The sequence below is a fragment of the Emys orbicularis genome, chromosome 5, assembly GCF_028017835.1.
Source record: "Emys orbicularis isolate rEmyOrb1 chromosome 5, rEmyOrb1.hap1, whole genome shotgun sequence".
Lineage (NCBI taxonomy): Eukaryota > Metazoa > Chordata > Testudines > Emydidae > Emys > Emys orbicularis.
Window position 1 is genome coordinate 41122921 of NC_088687.1, and position 17331 is coordinate 41140251.

General features: G+C 39.5%; 1 protein-coding gene across 1 annotated transcript in view; it reads right to left on the reverse strand.

Moving 5' to 3' along the window:
* Positions 1-17331, reverse strand: part of SEC24D (SEC24 homolog D, COPII coat complex component) — an 82722-nt gene that overhangs the window by 5661 nt on the left and 59730 nt on the right. The window contains exons 10-17 of the mRNA XM_065405121.1: positions 15586-15710; positions 10387-10578; positions 9581-9674; positions 6646-6762; positions 5283-5453; positions 4301-4397; positions 3359-3504; positions 273-411 (exon numbers count right to left, since the gene is read on the reverse strand). Of these exons, the coding sequence (XP_065261193.1) occupies positions 273-411; positions 3359-3504; positions 4301-4397; positions 5283-5453; positions 6646-6762; positions 9581-9674; positions 10387-10578; positions 15586-15710 (1081 nt within the window). The remainder of the gene's footprint in view (positions 1-272; positions 412-3358; positions 3505-4300; positions 4398-5282; positions 5454-6645; positions 6763-9580; positions 9675-10386; positions 10579-15585; positions 15711-17331) is intronic.

Here is a 17331-nt window from a genome sequence, read left to right on the forward strand (position 1 = left end):
AAATAAACTTATTTCTGAAGCTATTTTAAGTCAGTATCTGTTTCAGCTGCCTGACTTACAAATAATTCAGCAATATTTAAGAACTTTGTCTAGGTATATTCAAGATACAAACAGCTGTGTCTGCTGCTTAGAAAATATATGGTCCTGAACCTCTTCTCTGTTTTACACTGGTGTAACTCCAGATTTGCACCAGTGTAAGTTAGAGGAGAATCATGCTCTGTATGTATATATATTTTTCTAAAACAAAAATAAGTGGCAGTTCATAAATTTACCTGATTTAGCAAAGAAGTTTATAAGTGCATCAGTTTCACAACTCTTGTAGAGATCTGCTAACTGGGAACTACAGTTTAAACCAATATTGTGTACGCGGAGTCGTCTTTGCCCACTTATCGAAGTGTAAAGTACAGCACACTGCAATGATAAGAGAAGTTCTTGTTTTCACCACAGTTAACTTTATTTTAATATAAAACAAAAAAACCCACCACCGACTGGTCTTTGGCACTTTCAACATACGACAGCAATAATAGATGCTTTATGCGAGGCTGGACTAGCAACACTCATCAAATGTTAATGAGCTATAGAAGCAATTTCCTCAGCATTCATAATGTAAATACACTGATGTGTAAACCCATCATAGAAGCAACTAATCTTAAAATTTACACAACAACAACATGAGTGATTAAAAAGCTTGCTGCTCTCATGGCGCCACAGACAGATGACATCATTGGAAAACAGGAAGAACTGGCAGCAACTTTGTTTTAGAAAGTCACAAGGTTTTAACTGTTTAATTTTTGAAAAACTTTATTAAAGAAAACATTTCAGCAAGTAACTGTAAATGAATACATGTGTTGAATAGTTGTCAGATAGCTTCTGCCTATTTCGTGGCATCACATTATTGCTGTCATCACATGATAAAAGGGGATGAAGGAAAAGAATATGAGGAAAAGATTAAGAAGACAGTCTCAGAAAGTTAAGCTGTTCTCTAACACTTGAGAGATTTTTATCATTCTGATTTACTGCACTGGAATCTGATTCTGTTTTGTTTAAATATGGTATTTAGGGGAACTGGTATGGAATAAGAAAGGAACTGAGAACAGGATTTTTTTTTTTGGCAAACACGTTTCCTGCATCATATTAATCAGGATATTGTACCTTGTAATGCTTTTCACAATGCACCAATATGAATGAAATTCTCACCGTTTTGTTCTTTATGGGCCTGATCCAAAGCTTCAGTGTGCTTGGATCAGACCCTTTATGAACAGCTCCCATTTGAAATGGAGATGTAAAATTAAAGTCTACAAGGAATGTACATCCAATGTCAATATTGTACCATAGCCCTAGGAAATTACTTCACACAAGGCCTGTTATGTTTTATGGAACTGTATTTACCCAAAGATTAACTACTGAGTCATACATTATATTTCTAGGAGCATGACAAAAGGAAAACCGCAAAAAAAACAGTTTAGGTAATTTTGTGGTTTAGCTTTGAAGATCATAAGTGATCACATTTTCTGGGGGTTAAAAAAGAGAAGTCACGAATAAGCAGCTATAATAATTGGTGACAGTTTCTCATTGATAACACTGGGGGATACATCCATCTAAGGAACGTAACTATCACAGGCATCGCCAATAAGTTTAAAGGCAGAAAATTCTGAAACCCAATCAGCTTTTAAATCTAAACTTCCAAGAATACCCCCATTGATAGATTATTGGGAACAGATACTAACTTTAGTGCTAAAGCGTATGCAGCGATGGCATCAGCCTTGGGTAGCAGAGCACTCACAACTATTTAATTTCACATGCGTTAGATGTGCATCCATTGGCTCCTGACAGGGATCCCCATCCTCCTCCACTTCCATGAATGCCTGCAGATCCAGGCAGGGAGGAAGTCCTACATCTCCAGAACATGCTTCCCAATTACCCCCAATCTGACAGCCCTTCTGTCATGGGAGGCTCCACAGGGCTCCTCTGAGACTAGGTCAGGCAGGGTCTTGCAAGGGGATGGAATTGAACAGGAGGGCTAGACTACACACACAGAGACACAACAAAAAAAACCCAACCCAACTTGCAATATAACCTTGTACAACTTCCACCACTGTGCTGTAGAACCACTCTGTGAGCAGGAGAGGGGGCACTATATGCAATTTCATGGTGGGCAGAGTCCCTGGTAAACATGGTTACCACAGGAGTTGCGATGCAGGCAGTTGGAAGCTTGGGCAAAAGGTTTCCACGTGGATGCCCGATGCTTGTGGCTACTGGGGGATCCCAGGCATTGGAGAGACGCTCTAAGCTTCTTCTCTAGGGAAAAGGTACCCTTGCCAATGGAGAAATAACAAAGAAAATCAGTTTCTTGAGTGAAGTTGACCCAATGTTTGTGTGTGTTTACAAATAGTTCCTGATTTTTAATAATGTTTCCACATAATTTATTTTAAATCGAGTTTGGGAGATGATACTCTCCTAGTCCAAGTGTAGTTTATTTCTGTAACGGTTTCTTTAAGGATGAGAAATATTTAAAAAAATCTGGAAGTTATTTTATAATTAAAAACAATTTTTAAATAATGTTTATAATTGTTTTTATAATTAAAAACCAAGCTTTTAAACAAAGTAATCTGAATCTATGAAAAAGTTTACCTCTTAATATTAAAATGAGAAACAAATGTAGAAGTGAGTACGGTGTTGGCACAGTAATGGGTTCATATGCTAAGATTCACCTTTGGAGTCAAACACAGGCTGAAGTCAAACATGAAATGGATTTTAGAAGTTTCAGCTGAGTCCCCATTCGTGCCCACCACAACTACTAGGCAAGTTGACATGTTGGGAAGTGTTTGCTAAGAGTCCATGGATGGTGCACTGGCAGAAGTTTATGGGGAACTTAATTCCCTGGCCTCATGTGAGGAAATGACTTGACAGATGGCTGCAAGAACTTTGAGCTTTATGGGCCAGCCAATTATGGTGTCCTGCAACAAGATGCCAGGTGGCTGTGAGTCTGACTGAAAGACCGTAGTTTCCTAATAGGGGGTCATACTTACATGCAGATGATGGCTACAGCAGAGGTCTAGGACTCAGATGTGGGTTTGCCATAGACTACTTGCATGACCTTAGGCCAATCACTTACAGCCAGATTCTACCTTCTCTACTTAAGGTGTATAGGAATAGCATTACTACTACTTTGTTGTTCATTAAAACATGCCTCTGAACCTTAATTGGCAGCAAGTCACTGGCAAGACTGCGCTGAGTTTGTATAAATTATGCCTGGCTCAGGTCATATTCCACCCCATGAGTGGGAGGTATTTTATTATTACTGAAAAATAAATCTTGCACATTATTTAATGAATGACGCAGATCTAACGTTTGTCACCTGAATTAAGGCTCCACTGTCTTCATTCAGTTTGTCATCATGCTTGAACTCCACTGTTATTGCTTTGTCACAGTCTACTGCTGCCATCTCTACATCTGTGGTGTTGTTCATGTAAATGGCACCAAAGAAGTCAGTGGCCCTGAAACCTGGAGGCAGATAACAAATCAAAGTAAATTATTTTTTTATTTGTAATTTTTTTTTTTTTTTTTAAAGTGACCCATTTTTATTGATGTTCAATATGCTTTGCAGGATGAGAGTGGAACTAGAGTGACCTCAATATCTGGGAGGCCCCAGGTACTCTGGTAGCCAGGCATTTCTGGTTTCACTGCCAAAAAGAGGCATGGTAACAGAAGACTCTCTCCCCATCTGGCAGCTGAGCCAGAGTAAAGGAAGGACTGTTGCAGAGTTGGTGCTGGGCTGCAATATCCACAGAAGAGTTGGTGCCCCTCGGAGCACCTGCTCTATTTAAAGCTGGTCCTGGAATACCTACAGTTGTAGGTAGAATAGTTGTCTGAAAAAAACAAGTTTTCACTACAACAGAGGATTTTACAAAACCTGGGAACAAGTGGGTGCACAACAGTTGATAGAAGTGGTTTACATAAAAACCTAGCTCCTAAGGTGTGTGTAATATGAGCAGAATCTGCGTTTGTATATGCAGATTAATTTCATGCACAAGCAGAACTCTGCATATTCAAATGTAAAGGCATGTACATTTTTTGCAGGTAGACCTCAACCTCTACTTTCTAGCAAAGTGCCCCGAAGGTGTAAAATAATATGAGGCATCAGAGAAACAACATGTACAAAATTTCCAACATGTAATTATTTAAAATAATATGATTTGTTAGTGCTCAACAATTCTCTTCTCCAGGAAACTATGAATATGGTGACATAAAACTGAAACGTGCACTCAAGTTAATTCTCATTCCAAAAGGGTACTGTTACCTGTACTTGTGCGAACCCTCATGATTGCATCAAATCCTGTTCTTTTTTCTATATCCTTCCTGAGGTCACTCAGGAATTGGGGACCGTCAGAATGTACCTAAAAACACAAATCAAAACCAAAGCTGACATCCACCACTGGAAGGCAGCAAACAGCAAAAAATGCCACAGTTTGTTTTTAAATGGATGTGTATATAAAACATCATCCTCTTTACTTGTAGTCTTTAAACATGAGCCATCTGCAGTGTTCTGCATGTCCCTTTGAACAGAAACAAGGATGTGCAAGCATAATCCAGTTCAACAGTAAACATTCCTACAATCTCGGACATTTAGAATTCCTCTACTCCCAAAAGGGATACCCTGATTCACAGGGTACATTCCATTGACTACTACTGAGTTGCTGCACTGACATTCCCTGCCTGGAGGATGGATTTTAAGGCCCCAGCCAGGACTGTGTACATTGTGTGTGTTTCTTGCTTGGTCAGCAAGAAAATGCATGTGCAGATCAGTTTTGAGCAGAGAGGTTCTCAAATATGAGTCCCCTCTACACTGGGATGAATTTCACCCTATAAACTGCTTTACTTGAAGGACATGAATCCTGAGCACGTTGGTCTTGTCATGGCTGGGAAACACCCACAACTTTTTGAGTAAATGATTAGATTCTCGTTTTTCTCCAAAGGATGTTCATTTCCTTTTGGATATAAGCATTTTTATTTGTGATGTTCAACAATAATTGCTGTACCTTCTCAGAAGTCAATGAATTCAAATGTCTTAATGTATTTAAGTGAGACTGAAGATGTTTTTGAAAGTCTTTAAACTTGAGCTTGACTTGTCATTTCCAAGTTTTGCGAGACACACAAACTCTCCGTAGCTTCACTCATTTTTTATGCTAGACTAGACTAGACTAGACATTGCTTTATAATGGAAAGAAAACAGTAAATTCCTAGCAACTAATCTGACAGATAGGGAATTTGTTAGCACTTACCTGAAAATTGTTGTATTTGTAAAGAGTTCCTCCAGTGTACATTGTGACAAGACCCATGGAGGCTACATCCACATACTGGTTTGGGAAGAGGAACAGATTCACACAGCAGCCATTAGCCACACAATCTCTGGCCAGAGACTCATAAATATTCACCTGCGGCTGGAAAAGTATCTGCAGAGAATTAAAAAAAAAGTCATGGTAGTTTCTCTTTGGACATCACCTAAGATACTGTTGATAATGTGTCAAAATTCAACCATCTACTTGAAAAATTAAAAATGACACAGCTAATACAATTAAACTAACTGCTTGAAAGCCACTGAAGTCAGTGGCAGCTGCATGCATGTAGCAGAGCAGAATTTGGTCCTCCATTTTTAGCTAAGTGTAGGCCCTGCTCACAAATGGAGTGAGAGAGGGATGATCCATACTAACCAGCATAGGAGCATTTTTGCAACAGTATCTGGTGCCACAACCAAAACTTGTGTGGAGACCAGGGTTTGTTGGAAGGTGTGGAAGTGTGAGAGAGTTGGATGGGGTGGGAGTGGAAAGGATACGCAGTTGGGTGTAGGTGCATATATCACTGTGAAAGGGGAGCATGACTGTGGTCTGGTCATAGGAGGGTGCAAGAAGCAGGCAAGGTGTCCGAGTTCCAGCTTCATTCCTCCGCTTCTTGATGCCCTCTTTTTGCAGCCAAGAAGACTGAAACAATGCCCCTTCCTTGCCTGTCTCAAATGACAGGGGCCTAATACTGAGCACATTCCTTTTGTGTTGCTGGGAAGCCTGGCTCACAATGGAGGGTGGAACCCTTTGAATCCCAGAGCCTACCAAATTGTGGAAGCTAGGACTTGTGGTGCCTCAGACCCCAGTGCGCACACAGCCATTTAGAAAGGAGGTGTCACGCAGGGGCCCAGGACAGGTACAGACAGCACCGAAGTTCAACTTTTAAGGTAGAGAACTAGGCCAGGGATCCTAAAACCTATGCCAATCACTATCTGGTCATCTTTGCTCTAGAAACAGCCTCAGAATGCTGTGATTCCACATAAGTTTTTGGGGAACAAAAGCACTGAGCTAACAGTAACCAAAATTCCTTGTTAAGTGAATGGCTTTTTTACTTGTGCAGGCTTCATTTATGGTGGAGAGGGGTGATTTAGGGCAGTATCACTTTGTTGTTGATTTAGGATTGACATTGTGTGTTAACTAGATAAATAGTGCTCATGCACCAGGATGATGGAAACATAATACATTTTATCAAAGTAAGTAAGTAATATGCAGCTATTGAAATTTACTCCATTCTTTGAAGAAACCTAACAACAAAAATCATCGCAATTTTCTTCTCAATTCATTGTAAGTTCTAAATAGAAAATACCTTCTCTTTATCCGTATTGATCAGTTTTTTGTCATCTCTATTTTTCAGCTTCCCTGGTGCTTCAGCAGTCGGCAATGAAGAATGGAAGATAAACAACTTTCCAGCACATTCTGCTGCCTGTCACAAAGAGACCATAACAACCTTTTATTCTGCTGCTGGTATAAACAAATGAACCTAATTTTCAAGCATTTGTGTAAACAAAAGTGTAAACTTTTCCTAAATCCTCGTAAGCTAAATTGTCCATTTCTTTCAAGACTTAACTCTTCATGGCACCGAAATCCCAAAAGAATATCACTGGGAATTTAATATCCATAAATAGCTTAATCTAACATAGACATGTCTGGTCATATGTGGGGTTACAGTAATTTCTACATAGGAATCTAGTCTTGACGGACAAAATTAACAATACATATCCCAGACTGCTGTCAATTTAATTTTTTTTAATGCCCATGAGTTAAATAGAAAGTGCTACTGCAATATAAATGTTAAATAACGATGCAATAAAGGATAAACAGACAGTGAATTCTGTATTTCTTATGCACGAGTGAGTCCCACTGCAGTCAGAGTTGTGTGTGAACAAGGACAGAAGAAGCTGGCCCCCTCTCAATTCTTTTTTCTCCACTTGAATAATATCAATTAAAGTTATGCATATGTATCTGGAGATTTTTTTTTTTTTTAAATAATTAACTTCAAATTTAAATCATGTTGCAGGGAATGAGAGACTTTTTTCTTCTTGGATCACTGGGGGTATATGAATACAGGCTGAAGTCAAGGAATCTTTAAAGGGTGTGAAGACAATAGACTAACTTTGCTCATGGGATACCTTAATATATGAGCAAAACTTAACAGTTAGGCTAAAAGAAGGGTTGCTATGGTGTTCCAGATTTTTAAAGATTCTTTGTATTCATCCTGTAAATTTATATACCTTGCTAGCCAGAAAAAACCTTGTGCTGTCCAGGCATCACACAAAGCTATCACCCTGACGGAAGTCTCAGCAGAGAATACAAAGACTGAATGGATGCTGAAATTGAAAAAAACAAAAACCTTTTTAGGTGGTCCTTCCAACTCAGGCCAGATGCACATAGGTTGTAGGGAAGTCAATATGGGCTGTCTGTGTACACAGAAGAAATTGTGCCAGATCCTTGGCTGGTGAAAGATAGCAAAGCTATGCTGAGTTCAGTGGAGCTATGCTGATTTACACCAGCTGAGGATCTGGCCCTCTTTCGCTAAGTCCATTAATTCAGCATCTAGCATAGGTGGTACATTTTAAGAAAATGACCTCATACCATACTGAGGAATTTAGGAGTTTTCTATATTCTTCAACTAACTCACCACCAGCACCACCATAAATCTTCTGCCAAAATTTTACCTAAGCTTCCATTTCACCTGTTTATGAAGATAGTCAGTATGATCATTTTAATAATTGCTAACAGCTGGCAGGACAACAGCAGTTAGATTCTAATAGGAATGTTCTGCACTGAAGTGAACAGAATGTCAAAAGTGTGGGATGTTACAGATATAGGAACACAAAGAAAAACAGTCTACATGGCTAATAGGATGACTTGCTGAATAAATGTACACAAGAAGTTTCCAGATGGGTCCAGATTGATCTCTGTTATAAAGTGAATTCATTACTAGGTTTCTAATTCTTGTGCCTGTACCTAGTTTATTTTTGTTTATTTCTTTCACTTGTGACATCCCTCGGCCCGTGCCTCTTCCTGCCGCCCCATTGGCCTCAAGCGGCGAACCGCGGCCAGTGGGAGCTGCGATCAGCCGAACCTGCGGACGCGGCAGGTAAACAAACTGGCCCGACCCTCTAGGGGGCTTACCCTGGCGAGCCGCGTGCCAGAGATTGCTGACCCCTGGTATAGTGGCTTGAATGTGCTGCTAGAATACCGCTTTTAGCAGGGGGAGGTCTTTACACTGGCCAGCAGGGAATGAGAGAAGTTCAACACACGTGTGGTAGGGAAGGAGGCAGGGGCTGCTGCCTCCCTCAAGCCCCACTTTGGTTCTCTGCTAAGCCAGTGGCTGGGCAAAAGAGGCAAGGCCAGCTGACTGGCTGCTATGTTCCCTGCAACCACCTATTTAAGCTAAGCCTGGCTTTTCTAAAGCCTCTTATTCAAAACTCTCCAGTTAGCTGCCCAGCCCTCCCTCCCTCCCTCCCCTTATAGCTGTGCCGCTTATGATGCTGCGGGGATCTGACTGACCCCTTGTTTTTAGGGGCCAGGAAGGAATTTTTTCCATTGGGCCAAACTGGCTTGTAGTCCAGTGGGTTGTTTTTGTTCACTTTTCTGGCAGCCTCCTGGAGGTACATCTGGGTTAGAAACAGTGGGATACAAGGTTCATATCACACTGTTATGACTATTGACTCATCACAACTTGCAGCCGTTGTCCAATGTGAGTAAAGGCTAACAGGGCCAGCGCCCAGAGGTAAATGAGCCTTGAGAATGCACAATTGGACCTAGTGCTCAGAGTGGAGGAGTCGTCTGAAGATTTTGTGGACAGAGGTTCCCCCACCCAGCCCTGTGGGTTACTCCACCACCCTTATGTGGGAGGTGTGATGGGCGGAAGAGTTTCACAACTGAGCCGAGTTCCTGAGATAGACTGGGGAGGGTCTACCTGGTTTGTGGTAAAAGCCCAGTAATTCTTACTGGACTCAATTAAATACCTGGTACATGAGAACCAGGGGTGGGCAATGTAGTGCCCGTCCCCAAGATATAATTAATAAAGCTGTGCTGAAACCCATCCCAGGTGTCTGTCAATCATTCACCTGCTTGTCCTGGTCAATGGAATCTAAGTTCTGGAAACTATCCGTGGTTTCTTTTGATTTCCCACTGCAATTTGTGGGAGAATTTGGCAAAGTCATTAGCAAAGTGAATTTTTGTAGCTTATCCTAATAAAGACTTTGTTCTCACACATGGAGGAACATTCTAACCTTTAGTGCTTCCATGCCAGCCTGGATAACAGGAGCAAAGACAGTCTCACTCTCATTAGTGTCTGCAAACATCTCTGGAATCTGGTCCAACAAGCTATGAAAGGGAAAAAGGATCAGTGTTTCAGCTAGTTAGAATACTTGTGTTAATACCTAAAAATCTGTAACATATCAAGCCTTTTTACACAATAACTTGCTTTCCATTAAAATAAAATTCAAAGAAATTTTTAAAAGAACGAGGAGTACTTGTCCAGCCACTATAAAACTCTCTGGATTTTAAATTTTACAAAATGTACACTTTTAAATTTAATTATAAAATAATGTCAAGTCACACATGATACTGAAATATTAAAAAACTGAGTAGCTTAAATTTGGGGAGTAACTGTACTAGGACGACTTCAGGAATTTAAGATCATGGTTAGCTTGTAGCATGCATATCAGTGGAGTGAAATACATGCAGTATACTACACAATGCTCCAACCCCTTTTCCAGTGTTCTGTAAGCAATGTCCAGTACATTGTGTTCTCTCTCACACATGGGGTAAATTTTGCCTTCTATCTCAGCTTTGAAAAGGCCAGCTTTTTTCTGTGTTTCAGAACTGGAAAATTAGGGTACAAGCTTTCTAAATGCTTGCTTGCCTCTAAGACTTTCAGATAAAAACAAATACAGAATAATCCAGTTTATTTCAAGGTAGTGATCTCTCCAGTGATTTCTGGCTGACTTTTTGGAAGGATCATTATTTGTTTTAAGCCATAATGAAGAAAATTCATATTCAATTCATAATCAAATATAAAACATTATTTCTTTACTTGTTCACAACAGATCGTGATTCCTGAAAGTTGACAAGGAAACCATCCAGCAAAGGAACAAAGACTTCTCCAACGTCCGATACTACCATCATCTGAGGCTGAGCTAGGTTGCTCTTTACATTAAAGAAATGAAGAACTTTGTTATAGGTGACAAAGCCAACTCGAATAGCTGAGGTCTCTTCTTGGTCCTCTCTGTGAGAAAAATATAAAACGGAACAACTGGAAATAATTTTGAAATATTTACTTTGCAATAAGAAGAGTTCTTTGAAATGCCAGGGTGCTGGCAGATAACGTCTGTGTGGTAGAACAAACAACATCAAGATGAAATGTCCCAATCATAGTGTTAGTGCTAGTTAATATAATCTAATTAAATTAATTGATATAAACTTTCTTTTTGGTTGGTTTTTTAAATCTATCCTATCAAATGTGCCTCCTGTCCAAAGGGCAAGTCGCGAATATGGAATCAATTAAGGAAAAATCACATATAATTTAAAAAGGAGACCCAGTTAGTTGAAAAATCTGCTTTATCGGAAACAGATTAAAGTTCAATGATACTTACTGCTAATGACTGATGACTAATGGAACAGTAATTACTCTTATTGGGAACATCTTCTGGTGATCTAATGGTACTTCGAGACTTGTGAGAGTCAATCTCATGTTACTTCTTTCTCTTTAACAGCCACTTTCATTCTCTCCATAGTTGTGTTATGTACCGTATAAGTTGTTCAATCAATACTGTTTGTTTCTGACTATATGTTTGCTCCTATCAGGTCAACAATGGATATGGGGCTGCCATACTGCGTATCTCACAGCTGTCCCTCTTGCAGGAATTTTGCAAACAGCAGATTCAGCCCTTATTCTTATGAAGATAGTGCCTCTACAGCTCCCTGGGCAGCAACATTACTACTAGTGCTAGTCAGAACATTCATCTGATTCTTTCCCCCCATTAAAACACAACAACATTGCTTAAAAAAAGAAAAAGAAAAAACAAAACGTGGGCTATCCAGGTTCAATTCCTGATTCTGTCATCCACTTCCTGTGTCACCTTGGACAAATCATTTAATCTCTCTGTGCCTCAGTTCCTGTAAACTGGGGATAACAACATTTCCCCACCTCACAGGGCTGTACGACTATATATTCTTTAGCGGTCACAAGACACTCAGAAGCTGCAGTGACAGGACTCAGATGTATTTAGATTGATTTTCCTGTTTCCCTTAATCTACAACAGAAGTCATTCAGAGTGAAAGTGTATGATTGCTGTTTGTTCATGGAACAAAATAACATGATAGAAAGTCACTAATCCACAAACCAGATACTATAATTCTCACAAACAAACTCTCAGAGGTTTCACTCATATGCTCCGCAAAAATTTAATAGCCCAATGCTGCGCAAAGTCTCATGTTACAAGGAACTTAAGTGTATAAAATATATTACAGTACGTATACCAGTATGCTAAAAAGTTCTATCATACGATGTAACAGTTTTGCAAAATTGTTTTTAAAAAATCTACCAGCGTAGGAACAACATCATTACCCACCCTTTCCTATGATAAGAATGATGATAAAAACCACAGGTATTTTATTCACCCACCCAAATAAATTACTTATCTCAGAAGAGAAGAACTCTGTCAGCTAGTCATAAAATTAAAATGCATTTGTTAAGGTAAATGAAGATTGCCCTGGGTTTACCCTTCAAATATTAGGTGTTAGCTGGACACCATCTTTGTCCAGAAAAGACTGGCCACATTCTCTCTGTGGCAGTCTGCAATAGTTTATGAGTTGATCTGTGATGTACTGAGGCCCCTCAAAAGCACATTGATAGGATGGAAACCACCATCACGAGGACCCGAGTGATGAACTGGCTTTGTGCTGCTCCTCTATACCAGGGTAAAATTTACTCTCTGTGACCTAGTGGAAATCACAAACAACCAATGTGCCACTCTCTAGAAAATCAGGTCTCAGCTTTCTCCACCCAAACATTACAACAGAAAAAAAGGTTTTGGAAAAGGAGACCTCTAGACCTGTTCACAATGCCCAGATAGAGAACCCATGCTCTGAAAAATGTGTGTCCTTCAATGACAGTAAAATCCTGTACCCAATTAAGTCAATGGCAAAACTCCCCTTGACTTCAGAGGAGTCAGGATTTGGTCCTGATTGTTTGCAGTTGAATATTTTTAAAAACGCTGAGGAAATATTTCTTCCGTTGTTTAAAATAGATCAGATTTTTATTTTATTTCTACCGTAGCACAGTTGTGGACACAATCCTGCCCATGGACATGTATATGCTCCCACTAATTGGCCCTGTATGTTTTGTTCTCTTGGTCCCTGCTGTATATACAGTCATAAAATAACAACAGTGTAAATTAACACTAAGTGGAACAACAACTATAAAGATAACAGTGTTTAAATAAAAAGCCCTCTTATCTTACTACAGAAATATTTTCTCTACAAATCAGCCGCTAGTCAAAGTGTATCATTATGCATTTTTGAGGCCAACTTTTCTGCTTGCATAACTCCACTGATTTCAGTGGTGTCATCCCAGCAGAGATTCTAACCTGGAGTCTCAAAGTCCCAGCCCGTGGGCCATCTGCGGCCCGAGAACTTCCCCACTGCGGCCCACGGAGGAGAGACGCATGCAGACACGTTGCCAGCAATGTCTGCTGCAGGCACTGCCCCCCGCAGCTCCCATTAGCTGAGGGAGAGGGACAGAGATACCATCACTAGTCCCTGGGCAGAGTCAGCCATGGAGGCAGCGTCACTTTTTTCCACAATGAATATAAACAAGTCAAAATACTGAACACAACTGTCTGATGCCCACCTTGCTGCAATCCTGAAGGTTTCAACTGCTCAGTCACTGAGGCCAAATATCAACAAACTGACAGAACTGAAGCGTTGCCAGGTGCCTGGCAAACACTAAAAACTGTCTGGCAGGCGAAGAATTGTATAAAGTTGTATGACAGTTTTATTATTTCTAAGAAATTTGAAATAAAAAATACAATATAAACATTTTCTTTTCTGAACACCATCTTCAGTGACATTATTGGCCTGCTAGGAGGATTTGAGGACTGGCACTGGCCCTAAGGTAAATTGAGTTTGAGACCCCTACTCTAGCCCATGATCTGGCCTTTGGATGAGCCCATGGTTATGCTCTGGACATCCAGTACGCACAAGCAGTGGGAGAAGGTGAAATAAACACAGTGTTTTATTACAATTCCTACTTTGTTGAGGGTCAAGCAATAAAGAGAAAATATTACATGAAAGAATCCTGACATGGTATTTCCTATCAGATCTAGCTGTTTTCAAGATATGTTAAAAATGAATTGCCTATGACGATTCACAAAGTTAATTTAAAATGTAAAAATTCTCATTTTTCTTTTCTCCAATCTGTAATTCTTATGTCAGTGTAGAATGTTAATCTGCCATTCTTGGCTCATGGGAACACAGCCTGATCATAAAAGGATTACTTTGATCAAAAATGAATCAATGGTCTATACTTCCTGGGCTACATTATGACATATTTGAAATAACTTCGCAAACTGCACCTAGATAGATGAATCATTTCTGAAGGGAAGGTTCTAATTCTCCCCTGCCACTCAGACACTGTTACTGGGTTACTGATGTAACCACCAAGAAGGCTATTCCAACGTACAGTATCTTGACAAAGCCAAAGGATTAATAATACTCTGCACTTATATATTCCTTTATTGTGTGGAAAAGAGGTGCACACATTAGCTAGTTAACCAAAACACCCTTAAGCAACATGCATCTGGGCAGTTCTGTAAGAGGATACTCTTCACGTATCACCTCAATAGTGAATTTTGCAGTTTCCTCTCTCACGAGTCTAAAGATTAGTCATGGATGTGGAAGCAGACAGCATTAACTAACATGGCTCAAACACATCACAGTTCTCTTTAGAGCCTTCCTGATAGGGGTTTAACTCCTAATATTCAGAGCCTGATTTTTAGAGGTGCTGAGCACCCACAAGTTCCAGAGACTTCAGTGCCTAAATATATATTTGGGGGACTGGTTTTAAGCACCCGAATTTGAACATTTTAACCTTACAGTTTTAAGCAAGTATGGGAAAAACAGAGGCCCTGATAAGGCGATAGAAAACTCTAATCCCTTTTAACTTGGTATGGGAGTTGCCTTTCCTGAGACTCTTGGGGTAACCTAGCCCCAGACCCTTCCAGTCAGTTAGGTGCCTAAATACTTTTGAGGATCTGGGTTTACTCCTTACCCACTTCACTTGCCCTTTCTCCTGCCTATCAGTGATCCATTTCCATAGAACTGCCTGGCATAAACCCTTAGCTCCAATTGCCCTGAGCAGATATACTTCCTTATTACTATAAGCCTTGCCCCCATGGGATACGGTTGCCAGAGGCATGGGCACGGAGTAAATTGCCTGTCTGCTGGACCCAGCTTAGGCCATTCACACGTCATCACAGGATAACAGCAATTCATTCTCCTTACAATAAAGACAAAGAGCAATACCTTTAGCATCTCAGAAATGCGTATAATAATAAAAATAATTTTAACAAAAGGGGGTGATATCTATTGTAATTTCATCTCATCTTCTTGCAAAAGATTTTATCTACAGCAGCCGAGTGCAAAGATACATTGAAATCTCTGCCATGGCATGTGGGGGAAAAAAAAATCAGCAAATTTTGTTAGACTGCCTTATATGGATAATGTTAATACTATTTCCCTTAAAGGAATTAAAAACTATATGAAAGCAAAAAAACAATTCTTGAAGAAAATGTGGGTTTTTTTAAATCTAATTACAGTATTTAGGATCTGATCCTGCACTGAGATTAGCTAAGACAGGCCTTTATACCTATTCAGAATCCTGTTAGCAATAGGAATTGTGTGTTTTCTCTTTGTACTCTACATGTACTTTATATTAATGTTTTCAAGATAGATCATTTTTCTTAACTGTCTTTATTCAAGTTTCTAAAACCATAAAAACCAACCAAATCTTCAACTTCCATAACTGCTCTTTACCTTTCACAAGTTAAGCAAGTCTCGATGCCAGTCAAACTATTTTAGAACTGTCAACCATCTAGTATGATCTGTCAATTATTGTCCTAAAATTCTTTTATCATAATTTTGATATTTTCTGAAGCTTTTTTTGTTTTCTCTGTTCAGCAAGTGAGTTGTTGAGATGTGGAAAATTGTATAAAACACACTGTGATCTCTTTACCTTGGAAGTTTATCCAGCACAGTCTTCAGCTCATTACATATGAGTTTAACAAGGCCACTCTTTATGTTACTATATGACACGTCGATCATGAAGATATAGGCTGGTGAGTTTGGAGGCTTGTTGTTCTACAGAAAAGAAACAATCATCATCCACATACACAAAGCAAAACTAGGAAGAGTGACACATTAAGGCCAACAAAAATCTACAGACTGCTCAATCAGGCAATCCAAATAATTATTTGATGGTTGACACCTATACTAAATAAATAAATAATAATTAAAATGATGATCTAATCTTTGAAAAGCACCATCTCTGGAATAAAAGATTACAGGATAATAGTTTCCTGCTAGTCTAAAACATCAAGGTGAAGGTGTTTATTGGGAGTGGACAAATATTACAGGAAGTTTTCTGTAAACTTTCAAATGTTTAAATAACATCTCTTTGGCTCTTTGCACACCTTTTATTTTTCCTTTCCATGTACATTTGTATAATAGCATTTCACTAGCATAAATTCTTCAATTCAATTTTCATCAGCATTTGCACCAAAACACTGATAAGCTATAGGAGACCAATCAAAATTAAACAAAACAACTCAGTCACTTTAGGATCTGAGATTAGCTACGACAGGCCTTTATGCCTATTCAGAGTCCTGTTGTCGATAGGAATTGTGTGTGTTTTCTTTGTACTCGACATGTACTTTATATTAATGTTTTCATGATAGATCATCTTTCTTAACTGTCTTTATTCAAGTCTCCTCAGGATGCCTGCTGTGTTAAGTGCTTTTTATTCTGACATGCATGCTCTTCAACATTTTCAGGGCCAAGACCAGGCCTGATAAAAAGCTTTCACCAGAAGCATTACAACTGATACCAAACTTTTCTGTCTACAATATTCTTTTTAACAACATATAAAATCTTTTTCTTTTTGCAGCCTGGGAGAAGGTTTTCTCCTCAGAAGTGCAACTCCTGCACTTTGACTGGCTATGAATAAGTATGTTTTGTGCTCCAGCAAATCTTGACAACAGCTGAATTTCGAACCACTGAAAGGTCCCCTGTACTTTGAGAAAAAGCTGATTTTATACAAGATAAATAAAGCATGAGCTCATATCATTTATATGTAAACAGAGCTAGCACCCAGCAACATATTGGGTTGGTACTGATTCTTCTGGGTAAAACTTCTTGCATGTTATTTCTTGTTCGTACTGTAAGTAATGTATAAATGATGAACATACTGTACTAAGCTACACCAAGTTTCTATGTATAATGTTTATTTATAAAGTTGTTAAAAAGTGGGTGAGGTAATTTCTTTTATTGAGCCAACTTCTGATGGTGAGAGAGACAAGCTTTCAAGCTTACACAGAGCTTTTCTTCAGGTCTGGGAAACATACTCAGACTCAAGGCTTGTCTACACAGGCAATTTACAGCGCTGCAACTTTCTCGCTCAGAGGTGTGAAAAAAACACCCCCCTGAGCACAGCAAGTTTCAGCGCTGCAAAGCGCCAGTGTAGACAGTGCACCAGCACTGGGAGCTACGCCCCTCATGGAGGTGGTTTTTAGTAGGGAAACTAAAGACTGACTAGTTAAAGACTGACTGTGCTGTGACCACACAAGGCATGTTAAAGCGCTGCCACAGCAGCGCTTTAGCGTTGCCAGTGTAGACTAACCCTCAGAGTAGAACAGATTGTTTAGCACAGGGGTCGGCAACCTTTCAGAAGTGGTGTGCCGAGTTCTTCATTTATTCACTTTAA